The sequence below is a fragment of the Cervus canadensis genome, chromosome 1, assembly GCF_019320065.1.
Source record: "Cervus canadensis isolate Bull #8, Minnesota chromosome 1, ASM1932006v1, whole genome shotgun sequence".
NCBI lineage: Eukaryota > Metazoa > Chordata > Mammalia > Artiodactyla > Cervidae > Cervus > Cervus canadensis.
The window spans coordinates 46,191,008-46,214,720 of NC_057386.1; the positions used below are offsets into that span (position 1 = coordinate 46,191,008).

Here is a 23,713-nt window from a genome sequence, read left to right on the forward strand (position 1 = left end):
AGAGAAGTGTGAACACTGTTCCCGGGACACAGGGTTTCACAGGTGGGCTCATTCGATGTACACAATGCCGCATCCTCTGGGCTTTAGGTTTCAGTATTTCTTAGGTGATGAACCTGAGGCTTAGAGAGGGGAAGGAGGTGTCCTCTGCCCCCAGAAACTATGGGACTGTGAGCCACGGGTCCTAAAAAGCCCCTGCTGCCCTGGGTCTTATGCAAGTCCCGGGCAGCCTGGAGGTCGGGGCGCACCTCCTGCCTCCGTCCTTCCCCCTGAGCGCCTTGGGGAGATGCAGGTGAAACTCTGAGAGCGCTGAGAGGTTCCCGGCTTCCTCTCTGGGACAGGCCGGCGTGAACAATCACTTCTGTCCCTCAGCTAGCTTGGTCGGCCCCTTCCCAACTTGGCGTGGGAGTCGCCAGCCACCGCCGCCGTGATCTCGGGTCCGCAGAGATCAGCCTCTGGCCCCGGGAACCGGTGTGTCCTGGAGCTGCAAAGAAGCCAGAAATCAGTGCGCACAAGACATGTGGCTTCAACTGTCCAGCCAGCTTTCACTGCCAGAAAGGAAGCCCCACAATCCTGGTTTTGCCCCGAAAGCGCGCTTTGATATTCTGGGTTTTAAGCCAGGGGCCCGGGCGCCCAGGTCCCCGCGGCTTGGCCGGGCTGGGTGCCGGTGCGGTCCCGTGGCACCCGGTTAGTCGGCGCCTCCTCTTTCCCAGGGTTCTCCCGGGCCTCCATCCCGCTGGCCTACGCTCTGGGGCCGACAGTTCTGCAAATCCAAGCCGCCAGCCCCGGCGCCCGAAGGCCTGGGGTCGGCAGAGCGGTAACCCAGGTAGAACTCAGTGCCTGCCACCCACCCCGCATTCCACACTCACCCCCGCCCAACACGCCCCTCTTTCCCCGGGTCTCCGCGTCCACTCCCCTGCGATCAGTTTCTTCCTCCGCCCGCCCGGCTCTCCGGGCCCACCGCTTGCAGGTCGGTCAGGACGCGTGCTAGGGCCCCCCTCCTCCGTCTGCTTCTCCCAAGAGCACCCCAGCTTCCTCCAGCCCTCACCTGACCCCCGAGCGCAGTTTCTCCTTCTCTCCGGACTTAAAGCCGAACCCACAGCGGGTGGAAAAGTCCCGGCGCCTCGCACACCAGGCTGCAAGCTACTTGTTTAACGAGTCCAAAGGTCAGCTGAAGTTTGACTGATACGCGGAAGCGGGACAAGAATCTCTTCAGCCCCCCGGCGTGAATACCCTGGACCCTAGCATCCCCGGCTCTCGGCTCGGGTCTCGGGCTCTCGGTCTGCCTCTCACACTCACTCTCTCGGTTCCCCTCCCCAACCCCCCACCCCCCCCGCCCCATCCCCGCCGATCATTTGCATCTTGCCGAAAGCCGGGCCCTCCCCGCTAATTTGCATATCTTATATGGCCTAATGGTGGCGATCATGGCAAGTTAGAAGTTTTCTGACTCCTCTTGGAGGAGACTCCGGGACTCCGGGGAGTAACAGGTGTCTGGAGGCTGAAGGGTGGGGGGGGTTCCTGGACTTGGGGTTCGCTTGTGAAACTCCCCTCCACCCTCCTCTCTCGCACCCACCCTCCCGCCCCCTCACCCCCTTCTTTCTCTGTCCTTGGAAAATGGTGTCCAAGCTCACGTCGCTCCAGCAAGAACTCCTGAGCGCCCTGCTGAGCTCCGGGGTCACCAAGGAGGTGTTGATCCAGGCCTTGGAGGAGTTGCTGCCGTCCCCGAGTTTCGGGGTGAAGCTGGAGACGCTGCCCCTGTCCCCTGGGAGCGGGGCCGAGCCGGACACCAAGCCGGTCTTCCATACTCTCACGAACGGCCACGCCAAGGGCCGCCTGTCCGGAGACGAGGGCTCCGAAGACGGGGACGACTATGACACCCCTCCTATCCTCAAGGAGCTGCAAGCGCTCAACACCGAGGAGGCGGCGGAGCAGCGGGCGGAGGTGGACCGGATGCTCAGGTAGGCGCTGGCCGAGGTGCGGAGGGGTGCGCCCGAACACTCGGAGCCCCGGGCCCCGTGGCTGAGCCACACGGCCCCGACTGCTGTTGCCAAGCCTGGTTCCCACCAAAGAAGTCCCCCGGGGGGCGCTCCGCTTCTCTCCCAACACCTGGACCCCTCCCAGCCCCTCAATCGGACAGCCCGAGCCCCGAAACTTCATGAATTCCTGCCCAGCCCAGCGCCCGGGACCGGTGGGGCCCTCCCGGCTGGGTTAGAGTTCAGCCTGCGAGAACCGAGCTTGCAGAGCCCTTGCCCACGCGGCCGAAGGTGCGAGTGGGCGCAGTGAAACCTCGGCGATTCCCGGGTGCCGAGGCTCCGGGCCCGCAGCAACCCCAGGCTACAAGCACTCTTCCCGGGGTGCCGCCTCTGCGGAGCCGGCCTGGGGCACGGCGTCCTGAGGCTCTCGGCAGAGGGACCAGCGGCTCCGGGGCCGGGAAGTGGGGGGCGCCTTCTCCGATGGGCCTTCTCGTCTGCAGCGCCCGCGCAAGGCCCGGAGGTTATCCGGAATCCCTAAAGCCCCTTGAGATCTGCGAAAGGAAATGCTTGCACGTTGTCGGGTTGGAGTGGACTCGCAAGGGGCAATGAAACCGTGTCTTTAATAAGCGAGGGATCAGTGGGTCCAAGCCTCCAGTTCGCGGTGGATTTGGTGGGAGAAAGGAGGGCGTTCCCGGATCTCGCCGCTGACACCCCGGCGTCCCTGGGGAATCCAGGCAGGCAGACCGCCCGGCGGTCTGTCTCCGGGCCCCGGGTGGTTTGCTAAGACTTTCCGAGCTGCCTAGGACTTTGACAGCTTGTTACTAATTATCCAAGGAGCCGAGCGGTTCCCTTGGACCGCGCGTCGCTCCCAGCCAGGCTGCTCTGGGACCGAGACCCTCGCTTGGCCTCGGACCTTCCAGCGCCGCAGTCCCCAGGCAGGGCCAGGACCGGAGTCGCTCCCGGGACCGGGGCAACCCGGGTCACCCGCCCGCAGTGGCCGTTTGGGATGCGATATGACCTTGCATTTGAATTTGCTACCTGGGGACCCGGCGGCTTACTCTCTAGCAAAACAATCAGGGGAATTTCTAGATTTTTTTTTTTTTCTAACTTCCCGAAAGTCTGTTGCTACAGTTAGTTCGTAGGGTTTGAGGTTCTTTCTTGCCTGGCGGTTGCCCCCTTGGCGGTGGTTTCTCCCCGGCCTGGGCTAGGGGTGCAGGAAGGTGAAAGGGGTCAGAGAGAGAGAGGCTGGGACGCCGGGGCGGCCCGGAGATTGACCCCGGGTCGGGAGGAATCGCCGATGTCCGGCCGCCCGGCACCGGGGCCCGCGGGGCCTAGGCCCATCCGCCTGGCCGCAGGCACTCGCCTTCCAGCGGGGTTTTGGAAGAAGAATCTGGGGCGTCCCTCGGTACCCAGCCCTGCGCCGGGTTAGACGTGGCAGAGATGTAATATAAACTGAAGCACGTGGAGTTAGGGTGTTATTAATTTATTTCTATAAATCATCAACAGAAAGATACACAAAAAGTCGTGATTAGGTTGAACGGAGAGGCGGGTTATTCATTGGTGAAGTTGTAAACGCGGCTTCGAGGGGGAAGGAAAGCAGAAAGCGGACGCGCGGGGCTGTTCGCGGCTCCCAGCACACACGCACGGGCCTGTCCGGCCTTCCCAGGAGAGCCCCCGCGGCGCTCCGAGCCCCCGCGCCGGACCCGGGCTTCCCCGGAGGTCGCCGACACCAAAGGCCGGGCGGGCAGAGAGCCAGGCTCGGCCCTGGGCCCCGGACCTAAGCGCTCTTCGCGACGCAGAGCTCCGGGCTCCAGGGGCCGGAGAGCCAGGCTAGGGGGCCCAAGACCCCCACTGGGAGCGGGAGTGGGGGACACACAGGACAGGCCCTAATGTTTCTCCTCCTTTCCCCCAGCGGCTGCTAACTTCCCTCCCCCACCTTCAGGAGTGGTCAGACTTGATTAAAGTAATTTTTCAAGAAATCGCTAGCGGTCCCCAGGTCACTGCGCAGTTGGCTGCTACACGCCAGACGCGCGCACTCCCCTTCTGGTCCACACCCTGCTCCGCTAAGGCGGAAAGAAAAGAACAGGACAAGTCGCTTTGGGGAGCGGCTGGCCGCTCTTTCCATCTCCAAGAAGAGCGAGGCCAGAAAAGCAGTTTGGGGCTGCGCGCTGCCGGTTCTGGCCCCGGCTCTAGGCTGGCGCGCGCGGTGAAAAGTTGCAACGTGGGTTGCTCCCCAAGAAGCCCGGGTGCAGGCTTCTTAACGAAGAATCGCGGCGATCGAAGCCGGAGTCCGGGGCCTCTCTGTTCGTGGCATTGTTTGGAAAGGAGCGTGCTGGGCCGATTAGGCGGGCGCCGAGGTCGGTCGCTTGACACCTGCGCCCTGAGGACAATGCCTGGCGCCCTTCTCCCGATCCGTGTGTTTATAGGGGTTGCGAACCCCGGATCACTGGCTGTATTTTTGAATTTCAAAACGTAACCGACTCTTGGGGCCCTTCCCGGTGAATCCATGAGAATTCTGTGGTCAGAGCTATAAAGGTGTGACTACGCCATCTTATCCCCAGCTCTGGTCTTTAATGCGGGCTGAAAGATTTGCTATCGTTTATGTGGTTTCCCCGGCCTTTTGTTTTTCGTTTCAAACCTTTCCAGTCGTTAAGCTAATTCACTTTTTCCGCGGAATTATTTACTCCCAGAACATTACACTATTTCAGTTTCTTAAACACACAAAATAAATACTAGTAAAAAATTTAAACAAAACCAAAAATGTTAAAGAATCTGTCCAAGCAGCATTACCTTTAAAAACCCAAATACTTATTCTAACTTTCGAAGCTGTTGTTGGTATCTGTGGAAGGTGTTTTTTACCCTAAAAATATCTGTGCAAGAATTTAGCAGAAAGAAACTTTTAAAATGAGTGTTTTAAAATGTTTACACGGGAATGTTCAAAATGTTACATTACTTTCCTCTTACTCAAGGTGAATTAGCCATGTTTGAAATGGAGGCAGTTTCTCATTTTTTGTTCCTGTTTTTACTTAAACATTGTTGTATTACTTGGAAGTACCTTTATAAATACTTGAGAAATATATTAAGCTATATGTAATTTTGAGTTTGTATTTATCAAAAACATCTCTATCAAAACTTGTGTTCTCATAAATTTAACATCAAAGACTTGCTAAAATAATCCCAACTTTTCAAATGCTTACAAAAATCTGTTTAATTACTAGGTTAAAAAAATTCATTATACAAACGTGATTTTAGTTGACATAGACATCATCTAGAAATAATCACTTATTTCATCTTCAACTGTAGCTGTTCTTTGGCCCTCTGTTCTGTCCTCTGAAATTGATTATTCCCTTCACTTTTTTTCATATTTTATCAGGCTATTATATACATCAACATACTGTAAGGGGATGCTGGGTTTTTTTAAGTTAATGATGTAGCTGCCTTAAACAAATAATATATATGGATATATTGTTCATGAATTTTTTTGTTCTATACTGTGCACTCTTCTCTTAATTTTTGTTTTCAATTAGATCACTCACTTCTAAGCCAACTATTCAATAAGCAAGAACAGATATTGGCAAAGTTGAAAATATTTGGAATAAATTCAGAGGCACTAATACACTGATCTTAAAGAGGTTTTTTTTTTTCATTACCTGTGTTTATGAATGATATGAACTTAAATGAAAAGCTTAAATGAAAACACTTAAATGAAAAGTTTAAGTTCTTACCCCAAGCTTGAAATTTATGAGAAAGATTAACTTCCAAACACTCTTACCCTATCCGAGGAGAAATGTAAGAATATAGAAAGAAAGTGTCATTTGGAATCATTCACATCTTTTTCAGAAATTGAAATTATCCATCCGTCTGTGTGGTCTTATTTGGGAGGCGGGGCTGTGAAGAATTTTTGTTTTAACTTTATTTGCCTCACATCAGTGCAGTGATTCCTCAACCCCACCGGGGAGGGACATCATTTCTTAAAAGTTTTCTGAAACTCTGAAAACTTTAACATTTGGCTAAGACGTCCTCCTTGCTTCTCTGGAGGTGGTCACTTATGTTTTACTGCCTTTTGACAAGCAAGAAGCGGAGATGCCCATCCCAAAGGGAGGTGATGTGGGAGATGTCCAGGTGAATTTAGAGATGCTACCTCCTATCGTGGGGATCAGCCAGCCTAGTCCCTAGCGAATGACACCTCTGCTCTCTGGTCTGCCTCTTCCTTTAAGATCTCTCACGTTCCAGGGAAGTGAAGGAAAGCAAAACAAACAAACAAAGAAAAATGTAAAACAAAAGCAAAAAGAAACACCCAGGAACTTTTCTTTCTGCTTCCAGAGAGAGAGTGCTGGGCTTGCTTTCCTATTACTGAAGCAAGGAAGTCATCTTCCTCTTTATCCTCCCAATCTCAGTTGAAAGGGATGGAGTACACTATATAGGAGCTTTCATCTCCTCTTTTGTCCAGGTCCTATTTCGGCTTCACCTCTCTCCCCAGGACGTAACTTGGGCAGGAGGAAAAATAGGGGAAGGTCAGTGTTTTGCACAGAGTTTAAGTAAAACCTCTAGAAAGAGGATATTTGTCCCCAACCTCTTCCACCAGCATCCTAACCCTCTGCTTGTCTGTCTAGCGAGGACCCGTGGAGGGCTGCCAAAATGATCAAGGGCTACATGCAACAGCACAACATCCCCCAAAGGGAAGTGGTGGATGTCACCGGCCTGAACCAATCACACCTCTCCCAGCATCTCAACAAAGGCACCCCCATGAAGACCCAGAAGCGCGCCGCCTTATACACCTGGTACGTCCGAAAGCAACGGGAGATCCTCAGACGTAAGTGCTTTCAACCTGCCTCTGCCCCACCAAGACTGACCTCTGCCCTCACTCTGACCCCTGTGGGGCGCCTCAGCTTCCTTCTCATCAACAAGGGCTGCGTGGCACTTGGCACATATAAGGAAGCTGTCAGGTGGATTTGGCTGCCCTGCAATGAGCTGGCTTATGTCGTTTTCTTCTCCCGAGATGCCCTAGTCCCCAGCCAGTTGATTTGCCAAGCCCATCGGTGTGTGGCACACCTTGAATATTTTGGTCCCTGCTTCCAACATCTTTCTCTTTTTTGAAACCAAGTAGGTGACAGCAGAATATTGAACCGGAAGTAAGCCAAGCATCTTCTCCCCTTGATCCATGACCATGGATCAGACTTTCCAAGGAAGACATTTAGTAGCAATCAATAATATTGATCACTATTATTGTTATTTTCCTTCTCTCTCGAAGAGTATAAAAAATAGAAGGCACTCGTACATATAGATATGTTAGGAACTTGACCCTGTTGTTTGGGAGGATGGTGTGGGGGGTACAGCTGAGTTCTGAAGCAATTTAAGATGCTTATTCACATTTACCAAAATCGGGAGAGCTTTGAGACCCCAGCTGGTGAGCCTGTCAGAGGAAGAATCTGCTTCTGGCTAAGGCAGGACTCAGTAAAAGCATCTGCATTTGCAACTCTGAGTGATGAATTCTTATCCTTCGCATTGTCTTTCCCAAATTTCCTTTCTGTCCCAAGATTTCTTCAACGCAATAACCCTGAGAGATTTTTGTTTGGAAGGCTAGGGAAGTTTGAACTGCCTTTGAATGATAAGAGTATCAGTGATCTAGTGTTTTTATTTTAGGAAAAGTGTACTTTTACATTATATTTTGATTATTTCAATCCAGCCCTCTTTCTAGGAAAATTTTATGTAAGTTTTCACTCTTCCCACATACTCCCCTCTGGGCTGTGGGCTTCTCTGTCTTTGTTAAGACATGAGTTTCCACCACTTTCTGGGCTGCGTTTTTCCCATCTTGCTAGAGGACTATTTCAAAAATCACTCTTGTTTTCTGTCACACACTGCCCTGAAGTGATGGTTTCAGTACTTATTGTCTCAATGTCCATGGGCTGGAAAGGCCTTCAAGATGCAAGGATGTTAGGGGTTCACCTTATATTGCAGTGATTTGCTCTTTTGCTGGTAGCATTAGATAAGTTGGAGCTTCCTGGTGGTTATAAGGTTATAAGAAGTTTATAGGTTATGAGAAGCACAGTGAGAGCTCTTTGCTACTGAGAGGAAGAGGCCCCTTTTAAACTCAGGGATGATCCACCATCCATGGTGACTATGTCTTTAAGAAATTGTGTGTCTGACATGAAGCAACTCCCTGTAATTCCTGTAAAGCCCAAGAAAAAGTTTCAGGAACGGTAGTCTCCAAAGGCCAGAGAACCCTTGGGATGTGCTTTCACTCCAATCCAAGCCTCAGGCATCATCTCCCATTTGAGTCGCCTCTCTGTATTCTGTGGGACTTCCTTCAGAAAGATGGAGGCAGGAGAGGTCAACCCAAAGCTTCTAAAAGATAGAAGTCCCAGAAAGGTTCTCAAGATGCTTGAGAATGGCATTTTGCAAAAATGTATGACCATCTCTGCAAAGGATTTTTCAATTATTGTTATTATTGTTTTAAAGTCCCATAAGACAGAAAGCTTAAGAAGCATCCCTTCATTCTGTAAATATTATATGGGCACCTATGAGGTGCCAAGCACTTGCTGGGCTGTGAGATACACAGGTTCTTTTCTCCAGGGACTTACAACCTAATGAGGAAGATGAGATGTTTGAATAAATAATGACAGCTTTCTAAGAGCTGTTATAAAAGTATACACAAGGGACAGCCAGAGGAATTGCTAAATTGCCTAGAGACGTCATGGAGGGCTTCCTGGAGGAGGTGTCATTTGAACCAGTTTTTGAAGGTTGAATACAACATATACTAGCACTGGATAAAAAATGGGAAGAGAGATGAATAAGAGAAGGACACAAGTGGACAAGTAACAAGTGGCAAGTAGTAAGAGAGAATCAGGAGAATAAAAAAGACATATGATGACAAATTTTCATAAGCTAAAAGTAATAAATGGTAATATTCATGAGCCTATCTTCACAGAAAGAATCTCCTTGTCCAGGCTGGCTCTTGAGCCTATAAAGAGGTTACTGATGCCATCTTCTCCAAGTTAATTTTTATGGGCAACAAACATTTTCTGTGCACCAACCCCCCCACCACCACCTTACATTAATCTGGAAAGAAGTAGGGGAGATTTGGTGGTGGGTGGAGAATGTGTGAGAGTCTGGTTCTTCAAAAAGGGCAGCCAACAGCCAGAGGTGGCCATTACTCTGTGGGCAGCTGCAAGTGTGTCTCGCACCCACCACAGATAGACCTTCAGGAGTCAGTTCTGTTACCTCCATCCAAGGCCCGTTGGAAGGTTTTGTGGGTGTGTGCTTTGGGTTTGTTTTTAGTGAGAGGTGATGCACATGGGGCATCACCATCAAGGGTTGTAAGTTCAGCGTCTACAGTCTAGGTTCACATCCTGGCTCCTGCCCCTGGCTCTAACTGGTCTGAACCTCAATTTCTTCATCTGTAAAACACAGATAACAATTCTTCCTAAGAGAGATGTGAGAGTTAGTTGAAGGGATACATTTGGCGGACTTTGTATAATAACCTCACTGTAGAAATGGTTCATTACATGTTCACTGTGATGACAGGTTGGTTTTCTCTTCACATCAAATGAGGAACCTTGTATTAGTCCTGGGTCCTCGCAATTATCCATAGTGGCTTTGGCTGTTATTCACGACAACTCCACAGGACCACAGGGAGGAGAGGAGATGCTGAGACAGACACCCCCTGAGCAGGGGACGTCTTTCTCCCCCTCTGATTGTCCCAGACTCCCTGCACTTAGATGGCTGCCGTGAAGACCAAATAATACGGGAATTGTAAAAGTACTTTGTACAGTAGAACTTCCCTTGGAATTTGGGTGATCATCATTGTCATCACCATCATCCCGACCAGGGGTGCATGTTCTAAAAGACTCTTTAAGGCCTTCAAGTCTTCACCAGGCCCATTCCACAGGCAGAGAAGCCAAGGGACCAAGAATTACAGAACTTGGCTGGGACCCTACATTATCCCATGGAGTCAGTGACTTCCTGCTAGTAGATGTGGCAAAGACACTCTCAGGTATCTAAAGGAATTATTGGGAACCAGTGAAAACAGAGCCCAAAGTGGCCTGAGAATCTTCCAAAGTGGGTGGGGCTCCAACCAAAGGTTCCAGTGACATGTTCTGTCTGTTTACCAAGGATACAGCTCGTTAACTCATCTGATCAATGACTGGTTAAACAAAGGCCAGCACTACCTGCATCGGGGGTCTAGGCTTGTTAGGGACCCACCACTTCTTGATGGGCCAAAATGGAAATGGATCTTTAGATTGTTGCAAGTTCCCCATTGCTGGAGGTAGGTAGGTGGAAGGCCTCATGGTAGGGTGTCATGCAGAGCATTCAAGCTGTGGCCTGACTTTGGACCTTGAGAGTTTCTGAGACGTGCAGGGATGACTCCAGGAACCAAGAAAGAAAAACATCAAGGTCCAGAACACGGGCACTGGGAGTTAGGAAATGAATCTGTTATGGGTCCTCGCTCAGCAAGGTGCTTGGCCTCTCTGCTTGTTCATCTGTAAAATGGAGTTAATACTATGATGAACTCTGCTTCATGCAGATGTAAGGAAGAAAACAAGGAGGCTGCCTCTTCCTCGAGTAAATATCAAATCTCATGGCAGCCGCAGAGGCTAGGGGATCGCCACTGGGTGATTGTTGTCTTTCATTCATTCAATCAGAATATCTTGAGGGTCATGATATGCCAAGGTCCTGGGAACTGGACTTTTGGGGGCTCCATACCGTCTATATTTACTTGTCTCCAACTCTTAAAACACCATTCTTAGGAAAGTCCTGTGTTTGCTATCTCTTGCACTTCCCATCTTTCAAATGTGTGGGCAGGTGTGTAAGACCTTCCCCTCTTGGGCTGTTTCCCTCATAAACGGACCCCTGAACACACACACACACACACCCCATTGCCTTTGAGATGATTGAGCTCTAAAGAGCTGCTGCTTCTTTTTCCAATACAAAGATCCAGTTATATTTATTTCAAAGCAGTAGTCAAAGGGTTTGGGGCTTGGGGTTTTACAAAGAGCATAACATAATGTTGATCCCTAGGATCTATCGGTGGAGAGAGCTATTTTCAGCCTCTGAACATTTTGTCTAAGTGCAAATTGTACTTTTTAGCATTTTTCCCTCTAGACCTGAGACTTGGTGGAACTCATCTCCTTGACATCAAAACACAAGACTTCAGGAATCAGAGTGTTGCTTCATGTCTGAGATCCAGTGAGCCAATGAAATAATAATAATAATAAATTGTCCTGAGAACAATGGTCAGCCACGTTTGAGCTCCTCCAAAGAAAGGAAAGGGGTTGGCTTTGGTGGAGCCAACAGAAATGGGCAGTGAGGGGCCTGGTGAGCCTGCCCCCACCCCGGCATTCCCACCTATAGTTAACAGCAGACCCCAAAGCTCAGGGGAGAGACATAAAGGTATTTTTGTCCATTGATCTGTCTGTCTGTCTGTCTATCTGCTGAGTGAAGGCTACAGACTCTATCAAATCTACTCCTTTCTCTTTTCAGAATTCAACCAGACAGTCCAGAGTTCTGGAAATTTGACAGACAAAAGCAGTCAGGATCAGCTGCTGTTTCTCTTTCCAGAGTTCAGTCAACAGAGCCAGGGGCCTGGGCAGTCCGATGACGCCTGCTCTGAGCCCACCAACAAGAAGATGCGTCGCAACCGGTTCAAATGGGGGCCCGCGTCCCAGCAAATCTTGTACCAGGCCTACGACCGGCAAAAGAACCCCAGCAAGGAAGAGAGGGAGGCCTTAGTGGAGGAGTGCAACAGGTAACCCCACCGGAAGCTCCCCCAGGGCAGGCGGGCAGGCACATGGACCTGAGCTCCATCCCCCCAGTCCTGGAGTGTTGAGACACTAGTGCTTAGTCACTCAGCCATGTCTGACTCTTTGCCACCCCATGGATGGTAGCCCGCCAGGCTCCTCTGTCCTTGGGGATTCTCCAGGCATGAATACTGGAGTCAGTTGCCATGCCCTCCTCCAGGGAATCTTCCCAACCCAGGGACTGAACCCAGGTCTCCCACATTGCAGGCAGATTCTTTACCATCTGAGCCACCGGGGAAGCCCACTTATCCAGATAACTGTGGCTAAATCAGTCTTTCCCAAAGTGTGTTCCGCAGAACCCTCATTTCAAGTCATTACTAAGTCAGCCTGAGAAACATCACCTGCATACTTTCTCTTAGGGAGTCACAACGGTACATTCTTAAAGGCTCTGAGAAGTCCTGCAGTCAAGAAACACACTTCATTTTGCTGAACTGGTTGTTAACCAGGGGATGTCTTTCTGTGGCATAGCCCTATGAACTATTATCCCAGGGAATGATGGAGAATGATCGTCTAAAATATGCCAGTGAAGGGAGAATCATGCGTTTGATCCCCCTACAGACCAAAGGAAAGGTATTCCTTAGCCACAGACTGGCTTTAGCCTAAACCAAATGTTGGTTCAAAGGGAAACTAAGCAGGAGAGCAAGAATTGGTCAGAATTCCCTCCACTCTGCCCATGCTGATTAGAGTTGTTTTTGTAGAGTTCATTTGTTTTTAATGACATGGAATTTTTTTTAAGCTTTTATTTTGTATTGGGGTATAGCCGACAGTGAAGGGACTCAGCCATACATATATACGTGTATCCATTCTCCCCCACACTCCCCTCCCACCCAGGCTGTCACGTTTTAAAGAAAACTATTTGAAAATCCTCCAGATATCCTTTAGCTTCATTCCTGCCCCATCTGCTCTGATTCCAACCTTCACTTTTAAAAAAAATCTGCTCTTTGCTTTGGCTAAGATCTGTGGATTCTCTCTGTCTCTGGGCTAGACCGGCTCTGGCAGGGAGATGATGCAGCTAGGGAGGTCTGGCAGGGGCCTGGGGAGGTGAAACCCTCTGCCCAGACATGTCACAGAGTCCTCAGCTATGCTCTGGCCCCCACTGATGAGAGGGAAGCCCCCCAGTATCCAGTGGTGTCTAAGAATCTCTCTCACACCTGGCACTGGGGTTTCCTCAGCGATGATGACTGGAGACCAGCTATCTCTGCTGCTGTGTCCTCATTTATTCCTCACCCAGTTTGCCCTTTGGAAGTGATTCCTGTTGTGTGAATAAGGAATCTGGCTTCCATGGCATCTTTGCAGGGTGTCTAAACCCTGGAAGACCAGAAGTCGTTTCAGAGTGCTATGGAGGGGCTCAAACTAGGCTAGCAAAGGAAATTGTCTTTTGTAGGACAGGAAAAATAGTCACACACGGTGTCAAGAGGCTTCCGCCTGAGATGCCTGCCCCTCACCTTCCTCTCTTGTTCAGGAGCCACACCAAAGGCTAAGCCCAGGCTTCTGGGGCAGTGAACCTACTCAGAACCTGTGTTCCACCCTGCTCCAGCCATCCAGCCATCTCATCAGATAACCACACAGGCTGGCCATTTCTTAGGCTTCCCAAACTCTATCCTTGGCCGCTTCACACTCCTTGCCACTCTTCACACTCCTTACCAGCACCCTCCCTGCTCCATGATAGTATGAGTGTGTGCTCAATCACTCACTCATGTCCAACTCTTTCTGAGCCCATGGACTGTATGTACCTCGCCAGGCTCCTCTGTCCATGGGATTTCCCAGGTAAGAATACTGGAGTGACTTGTCATTCCCTTCTCCCAGGGATCTTCCTGACCCAGAGATCGAACCTGAGTCCCCTGTCTGATAGGTGGATTCTTTAACCACTGAGCCACCAGGGAAGCCCCCCGCTATCATGTACCTGGGGCCAAATGTCAGTGGGCCTTCCCCCAAACCACCCTCACTCACCATCTCCCCTCTCTCCTGTTCTCAGGGCAGAATGTTTGCAGCGAGGCGTCTCCCCTTCCAAAGCCCACGGCCTGGGCTCCAACCTGGTCACTGAGGTCCGCGTCTACAACTGGTTTGCAAACCGCAGGAAGGAGGAGGCGTTCCGGCAGAAGCTGGCCATGGACGCCTACAGCTCCAGCCAGACGCATGGCCTGAACACCCTGCTCTCCCACGGCTCCCCCCACCACCAGCCCAGTACCTCCCCTCCAAACAAACTGCCAGGTAAGTAGGGCCCAGCCCCACCACTTGGCAACCCGACCTTCCGGCTTCTCCCCTAGGGGTCTCATGATGTCTCAGAAGAGGAAGTGCTTTGGGACGGTCCTAGGGCTGACTTCCTTCTGCTGCTGAAATGTTCTCATGAGAGTAGTGTGCGGTCGTGGTCGGATTTCCTCTGTATCCTTGCTCAGCCTCCAGGGAGCCCTGCTCCCCATTCTTCTCCAGGCTCCTTTCTCCTGTGTGTGTGTGTGTGTGTGTGTGTGTGGCTGCTGACTCAGCGGGTCACGGCCGCCACCAGATAAGACGGAGCAGCCTGTCTTGTCTGTGTGCCAGGTCCACACCTCCGGCAGAGGGGTCGCCTCCTCCACCCCGTTTGCGTGCATCCCCAGGGCTCTGTCCATCTGCAGCAGGAGGAGTCCAGGGGCCTCTGGGCAAGGACCCCTCTGCTTGGGGACGTTTGTGCGCTGCCAGAGTTAGGGTAGGGTTGGTCACATGAAACCTTGGCAGTGATGAGTTGGTCAAAATCAGCTGAGTACCTACTGTGCGCTGTGTGTGCCAGGCCCCGCCCGGCCTGGATGAGGATGCCCCTGTTCTGGGGCGTGGGCTTGTCGGGAGGAATCCCACACCTTCCTTCCTGGTGGGAGAGCACCCCCACATGCTGAGGGCTGTGTGGGTCCTTCCAGGAAAGCTGGCTTCCCAGCATGATGTGTTTGCTGAGGTTGGTGTGGTGCCCGTGTAGACAGAGCGTGGTACGGTCTACTGCCTGCTCCGGGAGGGGTTTGAAGAAGGAGCCAAGCGCCACTTCCAATGCTGGGGATGGCTCTGAAACCACTCTGTCCCCTCACCGGCTGGTTGCCCTTCTGCTGGGAGAGGCCTGAGACCTGGGAGCTGACCTGAGTGCCGGGGGTGCTGGCTCAGAGCCCCGACCTGGACGAGCTGCAAGCATCCACTCCTCACTGTGCCCCCACCTCCCGCACCGTCGGCATGACCTCCTCGGGGGTCTCTGTCCAGCGTGAAGCCTGGGCCAGGGAGGGGCGCTTTTCTGGGTGCTGTTGCCAACTGAAGGGAAGGGCTCAGCCACATAGGAAGAAAGTTGGGGTCACTCCTGAGAGGCAGCGAAGCCTGCAGATGAACACTGGCCCAATGGCTAAGTAAGGCAGCCCCTCTGCGGTAATAATCCAGGGAGCTGGAGCTGAGAGCTGCGGGGGGCGTGGCTGGGGCAAGGGGCGTTATTGAGAAGACAATGGCCATTGTGCTGGGACCTGTGATCTCCACACCAAAGTCAGGGAGCCTGCAAGCCAAACAAAGGCCCAGTGGCTTTCTGACAAGCTGCGGTTGTGGTGAGGTCACCAGAGGGTCGACAGCTTAGGCATTCTGTATAGTGACAGGAGACCCAGAGAGGCGGGGCTGGAGGGGCCAGAGCAGGTACCAGGGCCTGGGCGGGGGGCCGGGAAACACAGCCCAAGACACCACCGATCGATCCGTCTCAGAAGGCACGTCCCACTGGAAGTGGATTCTCCGGAGTCCCCGGAAGTTGAGACCGTGTTATGTATCAGGGAATGTTAAAACTGGGAGGTACTTGGAAGAAGGAAATTGAGGCCCAGAAAGAAGTAGTAACTTTGCAGAGTTCCCTAAAGCGATGGTAGCGGAACAAGGACTAGAACCCAGGGCTATAGAATCTCACCCTGTACCTTCCTACAGCACAGACACAGGCTGAGAGTGGACACCAAGCTAGTGATGAGTAAGACACGCATCTCTGCCCCTGGGGGCTTCTGGTCTAGTTGGGAGGCTGGCGTGGAGCCCCCAGAACTGCCAGGGATCAAGTTTATCTTTGAGAGTTTCGTGCCCCTTGGTAGGGAGGAGCTGCTATTTATGGAAGGATCCTTATGGGCCACTGTATATTTTTAGTGTCTACCTTTCTCTCTCCCTGAATTTTAACTCAGTTCATCAAGATGGTCCACACCCACCAGGGACTGATTCTCTGGACTTAGTTTTGAATCCTGGTTCTAACCCCCATAACCTGCAGCGCGGCCAATTCATAGAATTTCTCTGAGTCTGAGTTTCCTGTCTGTAAAATGGAGATAGGGTACCTCCCACCTGGGGTCCACGTGAGAATTCAGTGAGAGACTGTGTAAACATCGTCTTTCCCAGTAAACCATAACCGTTGTTTGTTGTTGTTTAGTCACTGTTGTGTCTGACTCTTTTGCAACCCCATGGACTGTAGCCCGCCAGGCTCCTTTGTTCATGGGATTTCCCAGGCAAAAATACTGGAGTGGGTTGCCATTTCCTTCTCCAAGGCATCTTCCCAACCCAGGGATCGAACACACGTCTCCTGCATTGGCAGGAGGGTTCTTTATCACTGAACCACCAGGAAAGCCCAAACCATGATTACTGTCACCATTATTATTACCACAGAAAGCTAAACAAATGGTCACGGCAACAGTGAGTTCACCTCAGTTCAGTCGCTCAGTCGTGTCCAACTCTTTGTGACCCCATGGACTGCAACACCCCAGGCTTCCCTGTCCATCACCAACTCCTGGAGCTTGCTCAGACTCATGTCCATTGAGTCGGTGATGCCATGCAACCATCTCATCCTCTGTTGTCCCCTTCTCCTCCTGCCTTCAATCTTTCCCAGCATCAGGGTCTTTTCAAATGAGTCAGTTCTTCACATCAGGTGGCCACAGTACTGGAGTTTCAGCTTCTGCGTCAGTCCTTCCAATGAATATTCAGGACTGATTTCCTTTAGGATGGACTGGTTGGACCTCCTTGCAGTCCAAGGGACTCTCAAGAGTCTTCTCCAACTCCACAATTCAAAAGCATCATTTCTTCAGCACTCAGCTTTCTTTATAGTCCAACTCTCACATCCATATATGACTACTGGAAAAACCATAGCTTTGACTAGATGGACTTTTGTCGGCAAAGTAGTGTCTCTGCTTTTTAACATGCTGTCTAGGTTGGTCGTAGCTTTTCTGCCAAGGAGCAAGCCTCTTTGGTGACAGGCAGCAGGAATCTATTTCCTTTTCAATTTCACACATTGGGGCCTTATTGCTAAAAGACAGTGAACTGTTCTGGCCCTGGGGCTGGGGTGCAGGATGCTACACCCCAGGAGGTGTCCCTGTCCTCAGCTCCCAGAGCGGGCAGCACAGGAGCGGTAACGGTCTCCAGGGAAGTGGGCCCAGGCCACCCAGAAGACAGGCTGAAGCCCAGCGCTCGGGGAGGGTCTGGTCTGCACTCCTCATGATATACTTACTTACCATCATGGTCCCTGCAACCAAGCTGTGGTCTCTAACCAAGCCCCAAACTTACCTGGATGCAGAAAAGAGCTCTACGGTGGCCGAGGAGAAAAGAACATCCAGACTCAAGACTCGCAATTTCTAGGGCTGAGCTGGGGAGAAAAAGTCCCCATCCCCAAGCCCCCACCCTGTCCCCTCTTTCCCCTCCAAACTCCAGTCCCCGAGCCAGGAGGGCAGGAGGCGCCTTGAGACGCATCTTCCCTTGACCCTTCTCCCTGGGGAGGAGAGCACCTCTTCTGTACCTGAGCCCCCACCCCTCCCCCGGCCACGCTGACAGTGCTGTGGCCCCACTTGCCCATGGTGACCACAGTGTGACCCTGGCCCTGGAATGTCCGGCACAATAGGAGTGGCAGGAGGAGCCCATTGCCTCTGTCAGCGGCTGATTGGTGACAAGGTGCCCTACAAACACATGGTCAGCAGAATCAGCTGTTTTCGGCGTTGCCCCTCCCGGCTTTACAATCACACGCCAGCATGCAGCCCGGGGTTGTCACGGCTTGTCTCCCTCATGCATGCTTAATTGACAATTAAGTTGGGGCTTTGAACAAGCCTGGCTGCCGCTGATGGGCCTTCATCTTTCCAGGGAGTGTCACAGGGGCACCCTTTGTTTGCTCTGCTTGGGGGCCTGGAGTTACTGTAGCCGGCTGCCAGCAGCCATTTATCTTCAGCCGGGAAGGCCTTTATCTGCAGCCCCCCATCCCAGCTCTCGCCAGCAGGAGCTGTCCCCAGTTATAGGCCCTGTGACAGCCCATTCTGAGGCCATTGAGCAGGCCCCGAGTGATGGCCCCAACCTCCATTCTGGAGCAGAATCAAGGGAAAGGCCCCCCAAAGGTCAGAGAGCAGGGCTGTGGCGAGGAAGCGGACTGGTTGGAGACTGGTGCCTGTATTGATCCGCCCAAGGAGGAGGAGGAAGTTGGCGTGGGATGGAAGCTGGGCCAGCCTTGGCTCAAGCCCTGGGATTGGCTACATCATCTCTGGTGGCCTTGCGTACTGTCCCGTTTGCTCCTGACTGTGGCAAACTCACCCAGCTGCCTCCAGCAAGGTCCCCTGGCCTCCTTGTGATAGCAAGGGAGAGGCAGAGGTCTCCATCAGCCTTCACTCACCCAACACCTGATCTCCTGTATCACCTTTCAAGGAGGTGGAGGCTCACTCTCCTTGAAATAAAGGGAGTCCAGAGGCGAGAAGAAGCCTCACAGGATAAGCTTTGGATGCCCTGAGCCCCAAAGCCTCGTTACCCAAGAGGAGGTGTGTCTTTCTTTTTTGTTGTTGTTTTGTTACCATCTTACTTCTTTATTTTTGGCTGTGCTGGGTCTGTGTTGCTGCCTGGGTTTTCTCTGATTAAGGCAAGCAGGAGCTACTCTCTAGTTGTGGTGCGAGGACTTCTCTTGTTCCGGAGCAAGGATGCTCAGGCTTCAGTAGTTGCGACTCCCGGGCTTCAGAGCACAGGCTCAATAGTTCCCTGGTGGCCCAGTAGTAAAGAAGCCGCCTGCCAATGCAAGAGACACAGATTCAATCCCTGATCTGGGAAGATCCCACATGCCGCGCAGCCACTAAGCCTGTGTGCCACTACTAGAGACGTGTATTTCTGTGGCTGCTTGCTCCTCCCTCCCTTCAAATGCCATTTCCTCCCTCTCCTAGCCCAGGGGCTGTTCTTGCCCCGCCCCCGCCGTGGTCAGATCAGAGCTAGAGAACCAGAGAATCCTGCCTCCTGCCTCCCCCTCATCCCCTGTTACTTCTTCTAACTTGCCTGTAGAAATCTAACCCTGGGTCTTAGACTAATCAGACTCTGGGTCAGGACATCCATGTGGTCACTCTGACTTTACCTGACAGTGAAATCTACAGAATCCAAGGAAATCTCAAAAATGCCCAGGGTTGTGAGTAACTTTGAATAATCAGAACAGCTAATGCTGATAGAGCCCTTCCTGGATACCAGGTCCTGGGCTATATTTGCATCATCTTATTTAATCCTCACGACTTCATAGGGTGGACACTATCTATATCCTTACCCCATTTTATAATCAAGAAATGTGAGGTGTTTAGAATGCAAGTACTTTACCCAATTTCCCTGGTGGCTCAGTGGTAAAGAATCTGCCTGCAATTCAAGAGACGTAGGAGACACAGGTTCAATCCCTGGGTGGGGAAAAGTCTCCTGGAAGATGAAATGGCAACCCACTCCAGTATTGTTGCCTGGAGAATCCCATGGACAGAGGGGGCCTGACAGGCTACAGTCCATGGGATCAGAGTCGAACACGGCTGAGTGAACGTACAGGCACATGGAGTTCATAAGCGGCAGAGACAGGTTTTGAACGGACTTTCTCTCTTTGCTTTCTGCAGATGCTAAGCGCTTTCAGGCATGGAAAGCAACACTCACAGGATCCTCCTACAGTTCCTTCTTCTCCCACATTCTTACTATTCCTCTTTGAATGACAAAGGGGCTTTAAGGGTGGGGTCTCCCGGGCTGGCTGTTTTGCAGCTTCCCCGCCTCATCCCACCCCCCACCCCCGCAACTGTTGCCCCTGACCAAGGTGGATTCTCTGCCCTGCCTAGGGAAGAAATCAAAGCCCCCTCTTTCACCACCCCATCCCCATCTGGGTGGAGATTTGAACTGCCCTTGCAGTCGGCACTGTCTGGGGCACTAAATGCCTTAACAACTTAATGGGGCTTCGGAGACAGTGCAAGCACCTCGGCTCACCTCTGGAGTCCCGCCCACTCCCTGGGCAGCAGACAAGCTGAGGGGGTTTATGAGGGCAGTTGTAAAAATATTCATCTCCACAGCAGCAAACCTCCCCATAGTAAAGAAGCCCCATTGTCCCTCAGTAGAAGGTTCTTTTCGTTCAGAAGAGAAGCAAACCCTGCCTTGTGTCATCTGCTATTTTAGAAAACACGTTTATAGTGATGTGGAGTTCCGGGTGGCCAGGGCTCCACTGTTCTCCTTGTAGGGACTTTATCTGACTGCCATTTTATCTGTTGAATTCAAAGGTCATTTTATCTTGCGGGTACCACCCCATCGGCTGCCACTAGATTCGGGAAGACAATCAGGATATTAATGAGATTAAGAGGCCCAGCCTTCAGAGCATTCTGCTGGCAGCCTCCCCCTGATAGCGGGCCAACCCTGGTCTGCATACAAAGAAGCCTGGCTGCCCAGGTCAGTGGGGCTCCAGCCTGGCCACAAAGGGGCCGAGTAGATACTGGAGTCCTATCGCTGGAGCAGCCCTACCTGCCTGCCTAATCCCCCTGAAGGACCCTTAGGGAATTCAAGGACTCCTTGCTGCCTTCCGTGGGGTCCTGAGGTGGAAGGAAGCTGCCTGCAAGCACATTGCCCCCACCTGCAGGTTGTGGGAGAAGTGTCCTTGGAGTCTGTTTGTTGAAGGTTTGATGGAAACTGACAAGAACTGGGAGAGAATTAAGCGCCAAAGGTGCAGAGAGAGGCAGGGAGCTGTGCTAGGGTCTTTGAAGCTAACTGCTCGATAGGAAGCCACAATATCAAACATGAATGGGGAGGGGGCAAAAAGCGTATATATGTATATATCATAATGTATATATGAATATATGCATATATACATATATGTATATTTGAAATCTAGCCCCCAAATAAAGTCAAACACATTCAGTCCTGGTTATCATCCTAGCTGTTCATAAGAACTCGGCTACAGAACTTCCCTGGTGGTCCAGTGGTTAAGAATCTGCCTGTCAATGCAGGGGACACAGGTTCGATCCCTGGTCGGGGTAGATCCCACATGCCTCGGAGCAACAAAGCCCATACAGCCCAACTACTGAGCTCACATGCTGCAGCTGCTGAAGCCCGTGTACCTAGAGCCCATGCACCACAATAAGAAAAGCCACCGCGATAAGAAGCCCAGGTAACACAACTAGAGAGGAGCCCCACTCGCTGCAACTAGAGAAGGCCCACGTGTAGCAATGAAGACGCAGTGCAGCCCCTCAGAAAAGAACGCTAGTGTTGAGGTTGGCAAACTTTCTATGAAGAGCCAGATGGTGACTGTTTTAGGCTTCTCAGGCCATACTGTCTCAGTCACAGCTGCTCAGCTCTGCCTTTGGAGAGCAAAAGCAGCCATGGACCAGGTGTGAACAAATGGACATGGCTGTGGTGGGATTAAAATTTTAATTTCCTATGATTTTTGTGTATCACAGAATACCCTTTTTTCTTTTTAAAAACCACTTAAGGATAGAAAAAACATTCTGAGCTCATAGGTCATTCAAAAACAGGCTGCTTTGGCCTGCAGACCACTGTTTACTGACCTTTGTTCTAGGACAATGGTTCCTAAATCTTACCGCACCTTAGAATCAACTGGAGGACTTCTGAAAATCCCAGTGCCTGGCCGTGCCATAGATGCCTGACCATCAACAACACTGACATTTAATATACGCTAAAGATATTCCTTGGAGGGAAAGTTATGACCAACCTGGATAGCATATTAAAAAGCAGAGACATTACTTTGCTAGCAAAGGTCCGTCTGGTCTGGTCAAGGCTATGGTTTTTCCAGTGGTCATGTATGAATGTGAGACTCGGACTGTGAAGAAGGCTGAGCACCGAAGAATTGATGCTTTTGAACTGTGGTGTTGGAGAAGACTCTTGACAGTCCCTTGGACTGCAAGGAGATCCAACCAGTCCATCCTAAAGGAGATCAGTCCTGGGTGTTCATTGGAAGGACTGATGCTGAAGCTGAAACTCCAATACTTTGGCCACCTCATGCGAAGAGTTGACTCATTGGAAAAGACCCTGATGCTGGGAGGGATTGGGGGCAGGAGGAGAAGGGGATGACAGAGGATGAGATGGTTGGATGGCATCACCGACTCAATGGGCATGAGTTTGAGTAAACTCTGGGAGTTGGTGATGGACAGGGAGGCCTGGCATGCTGCGATTCATGGGGTCGCAAAGAGTCGGACACGACTGAGCAACTGAACTGAAAGATACTCCAAGCTATGGTTTTTCCAGTAGTCATGTACAGATATGAGAGTTGGGCAGTAAAGAAGGCTGAGTGCAGAAGAATTGATGCTTTCAAACTGTGGTGCTGGAGAAGACTCTTGAGAGTCCCTTGGACTGCAAAGAGATCTAACCAGTCCATCCTAAGGGAAATCAATCCTGAATATTCACTGGAAGGACTGATGTCGAAGCTGAAACTCTAATACTTTGGCCACCTGATGCTAAAAATGAACTCATTGGAAAAGACCCTGATGCTGGGAAAGATTGAAGGCAGGAGGAGAAGGGGACAACAGAGGATGGGATGATTGAATAGCATCATTGACTCAATGGACATGAGTTTGAGCAAACTCCAGGAGGTGGTGAAGGACAGGGGAGCCTGATGTGCTACAGTTCATGGGGTCGCAAAGGGTTAAACAGGACTGAGTGACTGAACAATAACAAAAAAGATACTCTAGGGAAATGCTGTTATAAATTCAGTGGGCGTAACAACAGAATCATGAGCTATGGAGGTCAACCTGGATTCCAACCTCAACTTGGCCACTCATCAGCTCTGTGACCCTGGGCAAGTATCTGGGATCTCTGAGTCTCAGTTTCTCAATGTGTAAAATGGGGGCGTCCACTCATGCAGATGCCAAAGGATTAAATGAGATAATATATGTAAAGCACCGAGGATATAGCAGGCTCTCATAAATGGTACCTATTAGCAGTCCTTGCAGAGCTTAGTGGTTTGGCTTATTCCTCTTTCCTTCTGTTCCTCTTATCTTTCGATCTTGACTTTGAGACAATTTGAGTAGTTCTACTAGATACTCATCTTGGTGTTTGCGGCAGACTCAGGCTTTCTTCTTGGAGTAATTGGGTCTGAGGAAGGCTTTCCTGCTTCCAGGAAGGACTGCTCTGTGATAGCCATAGGGCGTTTGCAGCACCATGGGCTTCTCCAATGGCTCAGCAGTAAAGCATCTACCTGCAATGCAGGAGACCCGGGTTCGATCCCTGGGTCAGGAAGATCCCCTGGAGGAGGAAATGACAACCCACTCCAATATTCTTGCCTGGAAAATCCCATGGACAGAGGAGCCTGGTGGGCTACAGTCCATGGGGTCCCAAAGAGTCAGATGTACATGACTGAGTGGCTGAGCACACATCCAGTGCCACAGGTTTCAGTGAATTGATGCTAAACAGTGAGAGAAAGCTGGGAAGAACCATGGATGGCCATGGGTACAGGCGGGGTCATGACCATGTAGCAAATGGTCAGGTACTTAAGATGACCCTGAGTTTCCTCCACCTAATAAGGCATTCCTCTCCTTTAATGAAGGTTGTGAGTACCCTTGCTTGTTGGTAATTAGCCCTGGGAACCTGCCACTTAGAGGGGGTGTGGTGCTTTACTGATGGAGGCCAAATCTGAGAAGCTTCATGACCTTTGTTCTTAGGAAGGAAGCTCCCCAAACTTCAGGCAAAAGAGCAGTAAGAAGGGGTTGGGTGGACACAATTCCCACAGTGAACACCGAAAACCTC

The 23,713-nt window shown here is 51.2% G+C and overlaps 1 protein-coding gene across 5 annotated transcripts in view; it reads left to right on the forward strand.

Annotated features, from left to right (window-relative positions):
* Positions 1-1,417: 1,417 nt before the first annotated feature.
* HNF1B (HNF1 homeobox B) overlaps positions 1,418-23,713 on the forward strand; it is a 63,150-nt gene continuing 40,854 nt past the window's right edge. For 2 of the 5 annotated variants that reach the window (XM_043481440.1, XM_043481456.1), the window contains exons 1-4: positions 1,452-1,955; positions 6,584-6,783; positions 11,451-11,715; positions 13,743-13,978. In XM_043481440.1, the coding sequence (XP_043337375.1) occupies positions 1,612-1,955; positions 6,584-6,783; positions 11,451-11,715; positions 13,743-13,978 (1,045 nt within the window). In that variant the 5' untranslated portion in view covers positions 1,452-1,611. Of the gene's footprint in view, positions 1,956-6,583; positions 6,784-11,450; positions 11,716-13,742; positions 13,979-23,713 lie in introns of all 5 variants that reach the window. The other 3 variants (XM_043481467.1, XM_043481474.1, XM_043481449.1) reach the window with 3 other exon arrangements.